Genomic DNA, 13,925 nt, shown 5'->3' on the forward strand with positions numbered 1-13,925 from the left:
AGAAGCAGGCTCTCCACAGAGCAGGGAATCTAATGTAGGACTCAATTCCAGGACCCTGGTATCATGACCTGAGACAAAGGCAGCCACTTAACCAACTGAGCCCCCCAGGTGCCCTTATTGGTTCTTTTTTTATCTCTGTGTTAAGGGTTTCACTGATGTCTTTCATTCTTTTCTCAAGTCCAGTGAGTATCTTTATGATCATTACTTTAATTTCTCTATCAGGCATGTAACTTATATCATTTTGCCTAGGTCTCATGGTGTGGTTTGGTTCTGTTCTTTCATTTGGGCAATATTTCTCTTTCTTTCATTTTTTTCTGACTCTCTGCAACTGTTTCTCTGTATTAGGAAAGTCAGCTACTTTTCCTGCTCTTAATGATAATAGCCTTATGAAGAAGAGGTCCTGATGGTGCAGTAAAACTCTAAATTTAATTCCCTATTGGTTTTCCCTGCAGCCTGAACTCTTTCTGATTGTGTACTATATTTAGATTTAGGAAGACATAATTAGATAAAATATTATATTTTTAGAGCATATGAATATGGTAAACCATCAAAGCCAAAAATACATAAGCCATAAATCATGAAAATTCAAAATTAGTAAAATAGATGTTATAAAATATCTCTGAAGTAGTGTTCATTGACTGTTACTGACAAGGCATTTGTATTTTACATTACACATTTTTGTTTATTAAGAATCTTGAGGTTTGTAGCAAGCAATAAAATTATGAACAACAGGATAGAAAGATACATCCTTTCTCTATTAATGAGTGGAAATAGCTCACCTTCAGCAGAGGCTGAGACTCTAAAGAATGAGTGGAATTCTTTTGGTTACTGGTGGCAGAAAAACTGACCCAATCTGGCCCAAAAAGAAATTTACTGTCTTGTTTAACTAGAAAGTCCAAAGGTAGGTCCCAAGGCTTCAAGTACAGCTGGATTCAAGCAGAACAATTCCCTGTTGATCCAACCATTAATTCTGCCTTCTGCATAGCTTCAGCATCAGGTTCCTCACAATAGTGCTCCAGTCCTTCCAATCTCTTAGGTTCAAGATGAAAAGACAAGAACAAGTTGGCTTCCTTAGAACTCAAAGTTAGTGACTTGAGTCCTGTTCTCATCCCTGAACCAATCACTGTGGCTAAGGGAGCATGATACACTGACTAGCCTAAGCCTAAGAAGTATGTTTCACCTCTAAGGACAGAGGTGTAGCCTTGGTCAAGAACATGGACTGAAGAGAGGGAGAGTGAGGAAAAAGTAAAACTTAATATGAAAATTGGGAGCTGTTGCTAGAAGATGGAATGGAAGGGATTTTAAAATACAAAGAAATGGAAAAATGTTCCATGCTCCTGGATTGGAAGAATAAATATTGTGAAAATGTCTATGCTACCTAAAGCAATCTACACATTTAATGCAATTCCTATCAAAGTACCATCCATCTTTTTCAAAGAAATGGAACAAATAATTTTAAAATTTATATGGAACCAGAAAAGACCTCGAATAGCCAAAGGGATATTGAAAAACAAAGCCAAAGTTGGTGGCATCACAATTCCGGACTTCAAGCTTTATTACAAAGCTGTCATCATCAAGACAGCATGGTACTGGCATAAAAACAGACACATAGACCAATGGAACAGAATAGAGAGCCCAGAAATAGACCCTCAACTCTATGGTCAACTAATCTTCGACAAAGCAGGAAAGAATGTCCAGTGGAAAAAAGACAGCCTCTTCAATAAATGGTGTTGGGAAAATTGGACAGCCACGTGCAGAAAAATGAAATTGGACCATTTCCTTACACCACACACAAAAATAGATTCAAAATGGATTAAGGACCTCAATGTGAGAAAGGAATCCATCAAAATCCTTGAGGAGAATACAGGCAGCAACCTCTTCGACCTCAGCCGCAGCAACATCTTCCTAGGAACATCACCAAAGGCAAGGGAAGCAAGGGCAAAAATGAACTTTTGGGATTTCATCAAAATCAAAAGCTTTTGCACAGCAAAGGAAACAGTTAACAAAACCAAAAGACAACTGACAGAATGGGAGAAGATATTTGCAAACGACATATCAGATAAAGGACTAGTGTCCAAAATCTATAAAGAACTTAACAAACTCAACACCCAAAGAACAAATAATCCAATCAAGAAATGGGCAGAGGACATGAACAGACGTTTCTGCAAAGAAGACATCCAGATGGCCAACAGACACATGAAAAAGTGCTCCATATCACTCGGCATCAGGGAAATACAAATCAAAACCACAATGAGATATCACCTCACACCAGTCAGAATGGCTAAAATCAACAAGTCAGGAAATGACAGATGCTGGCGAGGATGCGGAGAAAGGGGAACCCTCCTACACTGTTGGTGGGAATGCAAGCTGGTGCAACCACTCTGGAAAACAGTATGGAGGTTCCTCAAAATGTTGAAAATAGAACTGCCCTATAACCCAGCAATTGCACTACTGGGCATTTACCCTAAAGATACAAACGTAGTGATCCAAAGGGGCACGTGCACCCGAATGTTTATAGCAGCAATGTCCACAATAGCCAAACTATGGAAAGAACCTAGATGTCTATCAACAGATGAATGGATCAAGAAGATGTGGTATATATACACAATGGAATACTATGCAGCCATCAAAAGAAACGAAATCTTGCCATTTGCGACAACATGGATGGAACTAGAGCGTATCATGCTTAGCGAAATAAGTCAAGCGGAGAAAGACAACTATCATATGATCTCCCTGATATGAGGGAGTGGTGATGCAACATGGGGGCTTAAGTGGGTAGGAGAAGAATCCATGAAACAAGATGGGATAGGGAGGGAGACAAACCATAAGTGACTCTTAATCTCACGAAACAAACTGTGGGTTGCTGGGGGGAGGGGGGTTGGGAGAAGGGGGGTAGGGTTATGGACATTGGGGAGGGTATGTGCTTTTGGGTAAATTGGAAGGGGAGATGAACAATGAGAGACTATGGACTCTGAAAAACAATCTGACGGGTTTGAAGTGGCGGGGGGGTGGGAGGTTGGGGTACCAGGTGGTGGGTATTATAGAGGGCACGGCTTGCATGGAGCACTGGGTGTGGTGAAAAAATAATGAATACTGTTTTTCTGAAAATAAATAAATTGGAAAAAAAATACAAGTCACACATACCTATTTTATGAGGAATCTCAGTTGTGGCCAAGGAGATATAGTTTTGCTGGCTCTATCAGTACCAATTAAAAAGTGGTCTTACATCAAAGGTGATGATAAAAGTACATACCGAATCCACTATTTATAAGGCTGATGTGCCACTGGATCATCTGTCTCCATGGCCGTACAATGACAATTATACCAATTACAACTTTTTTTTTTGGGTGAGGATTAATAAACCAATGGATGTGAAAACATAGGTGGTTAATAAAGGCCAATTGTCTTCCCACTTTCCTTTGACTTAAATTTTCCTTTCTTAGGTTTGGAGTTATTCAAAATTGGAAGTACATTTGATTCATTTTTTTAAAGTCTAGAACCTAAGACAGTAGCTTAGTATAGTAAGAAAACATGTGCTGAAAGATTAAATAGGTGTATTAGTTAGATTATAGGATAGGCTGTTGTAACAGAGTCCAAAATATATAATGGATCAAAAAAGATGAATGTTTTTTCTCTCTCGCAGAGCAGTCTGGACCTTTTGAGCAGTTTTTGGTAGGAAGGCAGCTCTGTTCCCATAGATCACTCAGCCTTCTGCCCACCTTTCCCTTGTTTTCTTTGAGGGCAAGGCTGAAGCTTGCTGACCATCACCACAAATGTGTTCCAGTCCATGGGAAGAAGATATAATGGGGAAAATAGCTTACTTTTAAGATTGTGATACAAATATTGTGCAGGTCTCTTCTACTCATATCCTCTCAGACATTAGTCATGTGGCTACAATGAGCTACAAAGAATGTTGAGGAAGATAGCTTTTAGCAAGGCATTCTTAAGTCAGCTATGGGGTATCCATTAAAAAAGAGATGAGAGAGGAGATCAATGTGTGGTCTCTGTCACATGCAGCCATGTGAAGGTCAGAGACACTGGAGCAGTAGGTACCAGTTTTCTCAGAATGTCAATGGCAATGAAAAAACAAAGGGAAGACTACTTGGAAAGAACTATAGGTCACAGTTTCAGAGTGTCCAATGTAAATGTGCCTCTTAGTGTTAAGGTTAAAGATGGAAGTTAGACTAACGGAATTTTTTTAAACGATCTTATTTATTTATTTGATAGAGAGAGAGATCACAAGTAGGCAGAGAGTCAGGCAGAGAGGGAGGGGGAAGCTGAGCAGAGAATCTGATGTGGGTCTCGATCCCAGGACCCTGAGATCATGATCTGAGCTGAAGGCAGAGGCTTAACCCACTGAGCCACCCAGGCGCCCCTAATGGAATTTTATGCTTAGCAAATTGACTAAGAATAATCTTTTAAAAATTTTTTTATTCTTTCATTTATTTTAGAGAGAGAAAGAGAGAGAGAGGGACAGAGGGAGCAACAGAGAACATGAGTGGGGAGGACAGGGAGAAGCAGGCGCCCCCCCGCTGTGCAAGGAGCCCAACATGGGGCTTGATTCTAAGACCCTGGGATCATGACCTGAGCCAAATGCAGATACTTAACCGACTTAAGTCACCCAGGCACCTCAACTAAGTATAATCTTAAATGAATTCCAGAAAGCACCTATTTCTTTTAACTCAGCTCACCTAAGTTTATTACATTGGAAATATAATTTATTTATTGTACTTTGTTTTTAAAGGGTTACTTTTCTAAGAATGATTCACACTCATTTGATCATTTCTCCATATGAAAGTTCTAAGGAATGTAGGAAACATTATTTGAGCTAAGAATTATATTCTCAACTAAAGATATATAAAAGAATCTTAATTGATGAATTACAGTCTGTTCCATGTTGAAGAGAACTGCCCTAAATCAAATATGACATATTTAGGCAATTAGATGTCCCAGAAAATCTAGGGCAGTCTAATTTTAGATACCTGGGGATGTTACCAATCCAATAAAACATTTTTGAGTGTGTATCACCAATATATGTATATTTATCTATCTATGTTCTTATATATATATGAATCAACATGTGCACATTATAAAATATTCACCAAAGAATAAAATTTTTAAAAAGATTTTATGTGTTTATTTATTTATTTTAGACGGGGCAGGGGGAGAAAGAGAGAGCACTTGAGCAGGGGGAGGGGCAGAGGGAAAGGGAGAGACTCTCAGGCAGGCTCTGCACGGAACATGGAGCTCTATGTGGGGCTCAGTCTCATGACCCTGAGATCACGACTAGAGCTGAAACCAAGCAGACACTTAACTGAAGGAGCTCACCCCCAAAAAGAAATTTTTAAAGGATTAACTACACTAATTGCAAACAGAAGTTTTAATACTCACTTCTTATATCCTCCTAGGGTCCATGCACACACAACATGAAAATCATTGCCTAGTCAATAACAGAGTCCAGATCAGAACCCAGGTCTCCTGACTTAGAGTTTAGTGGTCTTTCCTCTTAACTGCATTGCCTTTCATCCTCCCAATGTCCCACATAACTAAAGTTTTGTTCTAGGCAAGATGGAGTAGGTGCGTCCCATTTTATACCTCCTGTTAATAACAGTAACAATACCAGAAAACCCTCAACAAAATATACAAGTCATTTATCAGAAGATCTGAAAAGTGAGAAAAAAGTGAATTAGCTAGACATCTTGAGACTTAAGGAATGACTTGGTAGTGCATTTCCTGGGCTTTTTTTCTTGCCCTCAATATATCCAAGTCTGTATGCGAAAAATATTTATAACCTGGAAACAACAGTGGGCAGAGACAAAAAAAGCAAACAACAACAACAACTACTACTAAACAAAAAACGCAGCAACAACAAAAATAAGAAAATCTTATTTCTCTAGCCAAAGGACTAGGAAAGGAGAAGCCCAATAGAACAGAAACTTCTTAATTATATGTGGTAGGAAGAATTCTAAGATGTACCCCTTATGTTTCCTACCTTTGAGTATTTGCCCTGATCTGAAACTGTGAATTTGATGGACATGACTTCTGTGGTTAGGCTATGTTATACAGTATGGTAGATATTAAGATAAGGAGATTATCCAGGTGGTCCTGGCCTAATCACATAAGCCCTTCAAAAGTTAAGGGTTTTCTTTGCTTGGTAATAGAAGGGGAAGTTAGAGAAATTCAAGGCATGAGAAGCATTTGACATGAGGTTGGTTTTCTGTTGCTAAGATGGAGGAGTCCATGTGGCAAATATCTGAGAATGGCCTCTAGGAGCTGAGTGTGGTCCCCTGCTGACAGGGAGCAAGACTTGGGGATCTTAGCCTTACAACTTCAAGGAAATGAATTCTGCCAGCAACGTGAAAGAAGTGGAAGTGGATCTTTCTCTAGTTGAATCTCCAGGTGAGGTTGTACCTGGCCTACATCTTGATTTTAGCCTCATGAAACATTGAGCTATGGGATTCTTAACTAAGGAAACCATGAGATAATAAATTTTTGTTGCTTTAAACCAATAAGTTATTGGTAATTTCTTTGATCTTGAGATAAAAACCTGTGAAGCAGTCATATCCTCCCTTATACCTGTGGTGCTCCAGTAGTGGGGCTAGTTGGCAGAACTCTAACTTCTATCATGTATTAGTTTCCTATTGATGTTATAAAAAATTACCAAAAATTAGTGGCTTAAAACAACACAAATTTATTATCTTACAGTTTTAGAAATCAGAAAGCCTAAATGGATCTTATGGGTTAAAATCGAGGTGTACATAGACCTGCCTTCTTTCTGGAAACCTTTCTGGAGGCTTTTGGGAGAATCCATTTCCTTGTCTTTCCAGCTTTTAGAGGTTGCCTGTGTGCCTTGGCTCATGGCCTCTTCCTCTTATCTTTAAAGCACATCACTCCAACTTCTACTTCTGTGATCACATCTCCCGTCTTTTTTGAATCCTCTTGCCTTCTTTTTATAAAGACACTTGTGATTAGATTGGGCCTCCCCTTGAAATCCAGGCTAATCTTCCCATATCAAGATCCTTAACTTGGTCACATTTGCAAAGTCTCTTTTACCAAGTAAGGTGGCATATTTATAAGTTCTAAGGATTAGTCTAGTAGCCCCACTACTAGACAGTTTTTGTGTGTGGGGGGGTATCATTGTTCTGTCACCACAAAATAACACTCTAGAGGCTTTATAAACCAAATTGACATTTGAATCATAGACCACGAAAGTGGGCTAGGGCGCATTCTGAACATTAATAGGTTAAGTACATGCTCAATTAGGATACCTTTTTTTTTTTGAGAGAGAGAGAGAGAGAATGGGGGTGGGAAAGGGGCAGAGGGTGAGGGAGAGAGAGAGAATCCTAAGTAGGCTTCATGCCCAGTGCAGAGGCCAACAAGGGGCTTGATCCCATGACTCTGAAATCAGGACCTAAACTGAAATCAAGATTTGGATGCCTAAGCCAAGATTCAGGCTCCCCTCAACTAAGATACCTAAATAGGAATCAGATTCATAGGATATCCAACCGTCCAAGGTATAGTATGAAATTGTTCACTGTACTAGGCAAATGTCAGCTCCAACAAGAAAATACAATCAACAGGGGCGCCTGGGTGGCTCAGTGGGTTGGGCCTCTGCCTTCGGCTCAGGTCATGATCTCAGAGTCCTGGGATCGAGTCCCGCATCGGGCTCTCTGCTCAGCAGGGAGCCTGCTTCCTCCTCTCTCTCTGCCTGCCTCTCTGCCTGCTTGTGATCTCTCTCTGTCAAATAAATAAATAAAATCTTTAAAAAAAAATAAAATACAATCAACAGATGTCAATTCAAGATGATGAAGATGTTGGGATTATCAGACAAGGATTTTAAAGCAGCTATTACAAAAATATTCTACTAAGCAGTTATAAATACTCTTGAATCGAATGAAAAAGAAACAGAAAGATCTGAGCAAAAATTTATACCAGACATAAAGATAAACCAAATGGAAATTTTAGAATTTAAAAATATAATAACTGAAATAAAAAATTCATTAGACGGGTGTTTTAACTGAACCTAGGATTTTATTTCTAAAAGTGACTAAATGATAACACTGACAGGTCAGTGCCATGGAAAGAAGAGTTTATTAAGAGCATGCTGCCATGCAAGGCTACATGAGGAAGTACTAGGGTCAGTCAGGCTGGAGAAGTGAGAGGAAAGCACAGGTACAAGCTTTTATTTGGAAACCAATAGAAGGAATGGGTGAGTCAGGGTAGTCAAGTTAGAACAAGTTTAGGATTGAATAGTTTGAATAATTTTGGCAGGCTCTGAGCTACAGTGGTGATCCCCAGTTGTTCAGTACCTGGCCCTGTGTGATTTAGGGCAGGGGAAATATTGGCTTGGTGTGTGAAAGTTAGACTAAAGGAGGTGGTTGGGGTATAGCTCTGGATTGGTAGGTTTGCATATAAAAAAACATGCGGTAGACAGAATCACTTACTACCTCCAGGAATTAGTTAGCTCTAGGAGGGACACTCTTTCCCTAGCCAGCAAGGCTCCCAAGATATGAAAGCATCATAAATGTAGAAAATAAAAGCACAATTAAATTAATGAGTTCAATAGCAAAATCAGGAGGCCAGAAGAGTCAGTGAACTTGAAGACAGAGAAATAGAAATTGTCAATATGAATAGCAGATGAGAAAATGATATCTAAAAAAATGAATGGTTCCCCTAGGACCTGTAGATGATAACAGAAGATTTAACATTCATGTTATCAAAGTTTCAGAAGAAAAAGAACACTAAGCTGAAAAATACTTGAAAGGATATGGTTCAAACATCTCAAATTTGGTGAGAGACATAAACCTATCTATTCAAGAAACTAAATGTACCCCCAACCAGAACAAACTTTTAAAAGTTCACACCCAGACATGTCACAATTAAATCTCTGAAAAGGAAAGATGAAGGAAGATGAAGAAATACTTTCAAAAGCTTCCAGAGCCAGAAAGAAAACAATCATTACCTATCGGGGAACAATGAGCCAAATGATAGCAGATCCCTCCTCAGAAACATGAAGGACAGAAGAAAAAGGCAAACATTTTTCAAGTCCTGAAAGAAAAGCACTGTCAACCCAGAATTTTTAAAAAATATTTTATTGATTTATGGATAGAGCATGAGCACAAGGAGGGAGAGGTGCAGAGGGAGAAGCAACGCAAGGCTCTATCACAGGACCCTGGATCATGACCTGAGCTGAATGAAGGCAGACACTTAATGGACTGAGCCCCTCAGACACAACCCCCCACACACACCATATTCTTTATCCAGCAAAAAATATCCTTCAAGAAATAAGGTGAAGAAACACTTGGAGGATTTGTCACCAGCAGACTTGTTCTAAAAGAATGGCTAAAAAAGCTATTCAGATAGAAAGGAAATGACAACGAAAGGACCCTTGGAACATAATGAATGAAAAAAAAGAGCAGTGGAATTATATAGATTGCATACTATAGAACATTCCTGAAGTGACAAAATTGTAGTGATGGAAGACAGATCAGTGGTTGCAAGGGCTAGGGCCAAGAAATGGTGTGATTATTAAAGTGGAACAGGAAGAAGTTTCTTTCTGATGGCATGGTGATAGAACAGCTTTGGATTCTGCTTGTGGTGATGGTTATAGGAATCCATACATGTGATGAGATTTCAAATCTTACCCTGAAAAAGAGTATATATAAAGAAAGACTGATGACATCCAAATAAAACCTGTGCCTGAATGAACAGAATTGTACCACTGTGCATTTCCTGGTTTTGACATTTTACTATGGCTATAGAAAATATTACCAATGGGGCAAGACTGGGTACACAGAAACTTTCTGTAACTTTTTTTTTTTACAATTTCTTATCTTAACCAATTTCAAAATAAAATATTATAATAGAAATAGGATCTACTCTAGTTTTTTTTAAATTTAATAATTGAGAAAGGTAGGATAAGAGCAGGTGAATTCAGGATTTGGAGAAAATCAGCTGAATTGGTAATTAGTAGGGTAGATTTTGGTTGGTTCAGTGAGATCATTCTTTGCGCACATCTCCACCAATCTATATACACACATGTGCATATGCACCCTCACAGACACACACAAACATAATTATACTCACCTAGGTTTTAATATTTCCCTATCATCCTTCTACCATTCTCTTTCCAGCCATCTATCTTAGATTTTTCTGTGCTTATCATTAGGAAAGATCTCTCAGGAGATCATCCCTTCTCCTGCTGGTGGTCTGACCCATCTAACTCCTCTCTGCACCCTCTTCTGCTTCATCTCCTAACCCTCTTTGCAACGCTTATACTTCTTATTGTCATAAAATTCCAGCCTCCATCTCTTAACAATTATGTTGCCAGCAGCCTAATAACATTGCAGCACTTACTGAGCCTTATTAGATATGATGGAGGGAAAGGGTATAGGCCTGACTCAGAGGCCTGACTCAGCTCTAAGTGATGTCAGACAAAGGAGTCACCTTGGGTCCCGCTGTCTCACCATCACATTCCTGAGGCCCATATGCCCTCTGGAGGGTAGAAGTTGGAGGAGAACTGCTCCATACAAGTCTGAGCAAACCATGGAAGGTGAGTAGAAAGTTGGAGGAGAGGAAGGGAGTGGTGAGAAGTTAGCTTATTTAGGAGAATGTTATCCAGCTCAAATCCTTTGGTGATCATTCAGGCTAGGACTGAGAAAGGAAAAGGGAAGTCAAGAGAACAGAAGGAAGAGACTATTTCTGATAGCCAAAGACTCTATTCCCATCTTTTTATGAGACTTGAGGGAAAGGAAGGGTCAAGATGATAGACCCAGTTCTGAGGCCACTGGGAGAGGGAAGGGAGAGAGCTTAGTTGCTGTGGATGACTTTGTGGATCCAGTCTGTATAGTGGGAAACCCTGGTGTAGTAGCCAATATCACCTCTCAGAATACATCCTGCTGACCAAGATAGGATCCCATGGAGCTGATTCTGGCACAGGATTGGGGCAGCTGCTAATTCCTGTTAGGAAAAGGACAGATGGGTCAGACAGGAGGGTCAAACAAAGATGACCTAGTACCTAATGCAAAGTCCCTATCTCAGGCATCCAGAATAGAGAGATTTAGGTGACAAGGACAGGGAGAAATGTCTGGTGGACATGTTGGGCATGTCCCAGCACTCATTCTAGGCCACATCAGAGTTAGCCATGAAGAAATACACTTTGAGATGTTTTCACCCTGGCATCTAAGTTCATTCGTTATTGGAAGGACACATCCTATCCTGGATCCCATTTACCTTTACCTCTTCTTGAATGTAGAGACAGGAAATTAGATTGGGTGAGGGAGATAAATGGACCCCAAAACAGTGTCCCAGACCAAACTCAAATGGGGCAGAGGGATAAGAGTTACCTTACATGTGTGTGTGCTCTCCAGAGATGATCCCGCACAGAACATGTTCTCTGTGATTTTAACAGGAAATTCTCTCACAGGGGACTCTTTGCAGTCATCATTAGGGAACCAAAAGACAGTCTGGTTTATCTGCATATCGGGCTCTGTGTCTATGCACACGAGCATGTGCACATACACGCGCACACACACACACACACACACACAGAGGGAGAGAGAGAGAGGAGGCTTTGTTTTTCTTTGAACTTTAGCATGTTCATCTCCCTTTCTTCTCCCCTTCCCTCCCTCTTTTCTGTCATTAACCTCTCCATCATTCAATCAAAGAAAAAGCCAAAATGAAAACGAACCGAAGAAGAAACATAATGAAAGGAGAAAACCTTTCTGGTTTTCTGGTCTAGTCCCAGTGTTGCAAACTGCATACCTTGGGCTTGTGTGTGCATGCTTTTGTTTGTGAAGGCCTGTCTCTTTGTTTCTATTGAATAAGCCACACTCAGCTTCACCAGCAGGATTGCCAGCCAGCCCCATCCTCACCCAGACACCTTTTCCCCCCTCACCTGGGGGATGAATGAGCCAAGAACACTGGATTCCAGACACCTCCCGCCCTAAACAGTCATGTTACCAGTTTGGGCCTCAGTTTCCAAATGAATCAAACTAGAGGTTAAGATATTATTAAGTTCTCAGGCTTCTTCCAATTCTCATGATCTATAATAATAATTATAGGATGATCCTCTTTGAGTGGATACTTAAGAGGCACTAAGGGTCTGTCTTGAAGGTCACTCACTGGAATTCTTCCATTCCCAGCCCCAGCCAGAGACGGTGCACTTTTCCCCTCTTCTGTCATCTGTGGTATTGGGCAGAACCACCAGCTTCACCTGATCATTGAGCTTTTGGGGATGATTCAGCTTGATAAGCATGAGGTCATGCTCAGCAGAATCCCGGCTAAAATCTGGGTGTTGAACAGTAAGCATGGGTCTTAAGTTTCCAATCTTGTTTTGGAAACTCTCTTTTGAAGCAGCAATGTTTATCTCAAGAAATCTGGAATAGGCCATGGAGGATTAGATATTATTCTATTGTTCACCTTGTATCCTTTCTCCCCAACTTGCTTTGTGACTTTGCATGAATTCCTTCCATCACAAGACCTCCATTTCCTTGTCTGGCAGTGATTCTACTGCAGCTCTATAACTCTTTGATCTGCACCACATTGTATATAGATCTTTCTTCCGTACCGATTCACCCCCTAGTCCTCAACTCCCAGGTCCCTCTGTCTACATCATCCCACCAGAACTCTAACTCATAACCACCCAGATCTATTTCCTGCCTCCTCCCAATCCCTTCTTAGGCTTGAAAACCCCAGGGCAAGTTTCTTCAGGGCTGATTCTCAGTACCCCCATCGCAATCTCAGTGACTAAGGGGGCTACCTCTCCGTTTAGACCCCCCATTACTCACGGCAAGAAGCAGTGGGCCGCAGTGAGAACCCACTGTTTGTGGATCAGGGTCCCCAAACAAGGCTCATATTCTGAGTTCAGGAAAACCAAAAAGGTTGGTACAGTTTTGCCATCCATCTGATTGAACTGCTGGGCTAATTTTACTTGTACTGGTGTTGGTTTTACAGTTTTTGTTGTTACTACTGTCGGGAAAGGAAGACAGAATTTTAGAGATGGACAGACATTCCAGAAGATGGAAGTCTGAAACACTTTATGTGGACATGCTTGGAAATAGTCAATGTGTCACTGATGTTTGAGGTGATATTGAACCATTTCTCAGTCCTTTTGTTAATTTTCCCTTAGCCTTCTCTCTGTATTTGCGTCCTCCTTCTTACTCCTCCTCTCCTTTCTTCCTTCAGCTTGATTATCCTCTCTTTTCCTCAAGCTTCCTTCCTAACTACATAGCAAAATCACGTTCTCTTGCTGACACCCACCATCTACTGTGCCAAGTCTTATTATCTCAGTCTGAATCTTCTCTTGCACCCATGGAGCCAGAGGAAAGTCAGTGGCTCTAGACACCTGAGTATACAAGGCAACTTCTAATCACAGGATCCTAAATTCTTATCTTTCTAACTAATGTTGTCTCCACCCATCTTATCTAGACCCATTTCCTACACTTCACTCCAATACAACCTTTTCAAAGTTTTAAGCCAAAGTAGGCACCAGCACTCACCAGTCGCTGTCAGAATGTTGAAGACTAAAAAGAGGTGGTTCATGTCTGTGATCTCCATGTCCTCTGGCTGTAAGTAGACCTAGGAAGGGAGTGAACTACCAACAAGTCTGACCTCCTAGAAGCTTTGCAAAGGGAGAAATATCAAGGGGGTGGGAATATCAATGGAGCAAAATGCTCCGAACCAAGGGAGGATGGCATCAAAGGGGGGAAAGACAGCCAGACCCTATTTCTCTAGAGAGTCTGCCCTCCCATTATAGTCTGGGAGATTTTTGTAAGGTGAAATGCCTGACCACAGAGGAATATCCTGTGAGTTAAGAACTTTATTACCAAAGAGAAATCTCAACTGGCCAATTGTGTCTGCCTTATTCCACTGTCTCCAGTAATACTTCAGCCCCCAGTTCCCTTACATTTACTCACCTGTCCTCA

At 40.6% G+C, this 13,925-nt stretch overlaps 1 protein-coding gene and 1 long non-coding RNA gene across 2 annotated transcripts in view; one reads left to right on the forward strand and one right to left on the reverse strand.

Annotated features, from left to right (window-relative positions):
* The window catches only part of LOC122901703, a 40,729-nt gene that overhangs the window by 9,030 nt on the left and 17,774 nt on the right, over positions 1–13,925 (forward strand). The gene's annotated exons all lie outside the window — the stretch shown is intronic.
* LOC122901702 (serine protease 58-like) lies at positions 10,810–13,557 on the reverse strand. Its single transcript, XM_044240817.1, has 5 exons — positions 13,500–13,557; positions 12,789–12,969; positions 12,124–12,377; positions 11,346–11,494; positions 10,810–10,959 (listed from the first exon to the last, which is right to left on the reverse strand). The coding sequence occupies exons 1-5, from the start codon at positions 13,555–13,557 to the stop codon at positions 10,810–10,812; spliced, it is 792 nt and encodes a 263-aa protein (XP_044096752.1).

The sequence above is a fragment of the Neovison vison genome, chromosome 3, assembly GCF_020171115.1.
Source record: "Neovison vison isolate M4711 chromosome 3, ASM_NN_V1, whole genome shotgun sequence".
Classification (NCBI taxonomy): domain Eukaryota; kingdom Metazoa; phylum Chordata; class Mammalia; order Carnivora; family Mustelidae; genus Neogale; species Neogale vison.

Excerpts from the sequence above, each read along its gene's own strand:
- LOC122901702 (XM_044240817.1), bottom strand. The coding sequence starts at position 13,557 with ATGGAGATCACAGACATGAACCACCTCTTTTTAGTCTTCAACATTCTG. Across the intron at positions 12,378-12,788 it reads GCGGCCCACTGCTTCTTGCC|ATTTCTTGAGATAAACATTG; the intron begins GTGAGTAATGGG and ends GGCCTATTCCAG. Across the intron at positions 10,960-11,345 it reads AGAGCACACACACATGTAAG|GAATTAGCAGCTGCCCCAAT; the intron begins GTAACTCTTATC and ends TTTTCCTAACAG.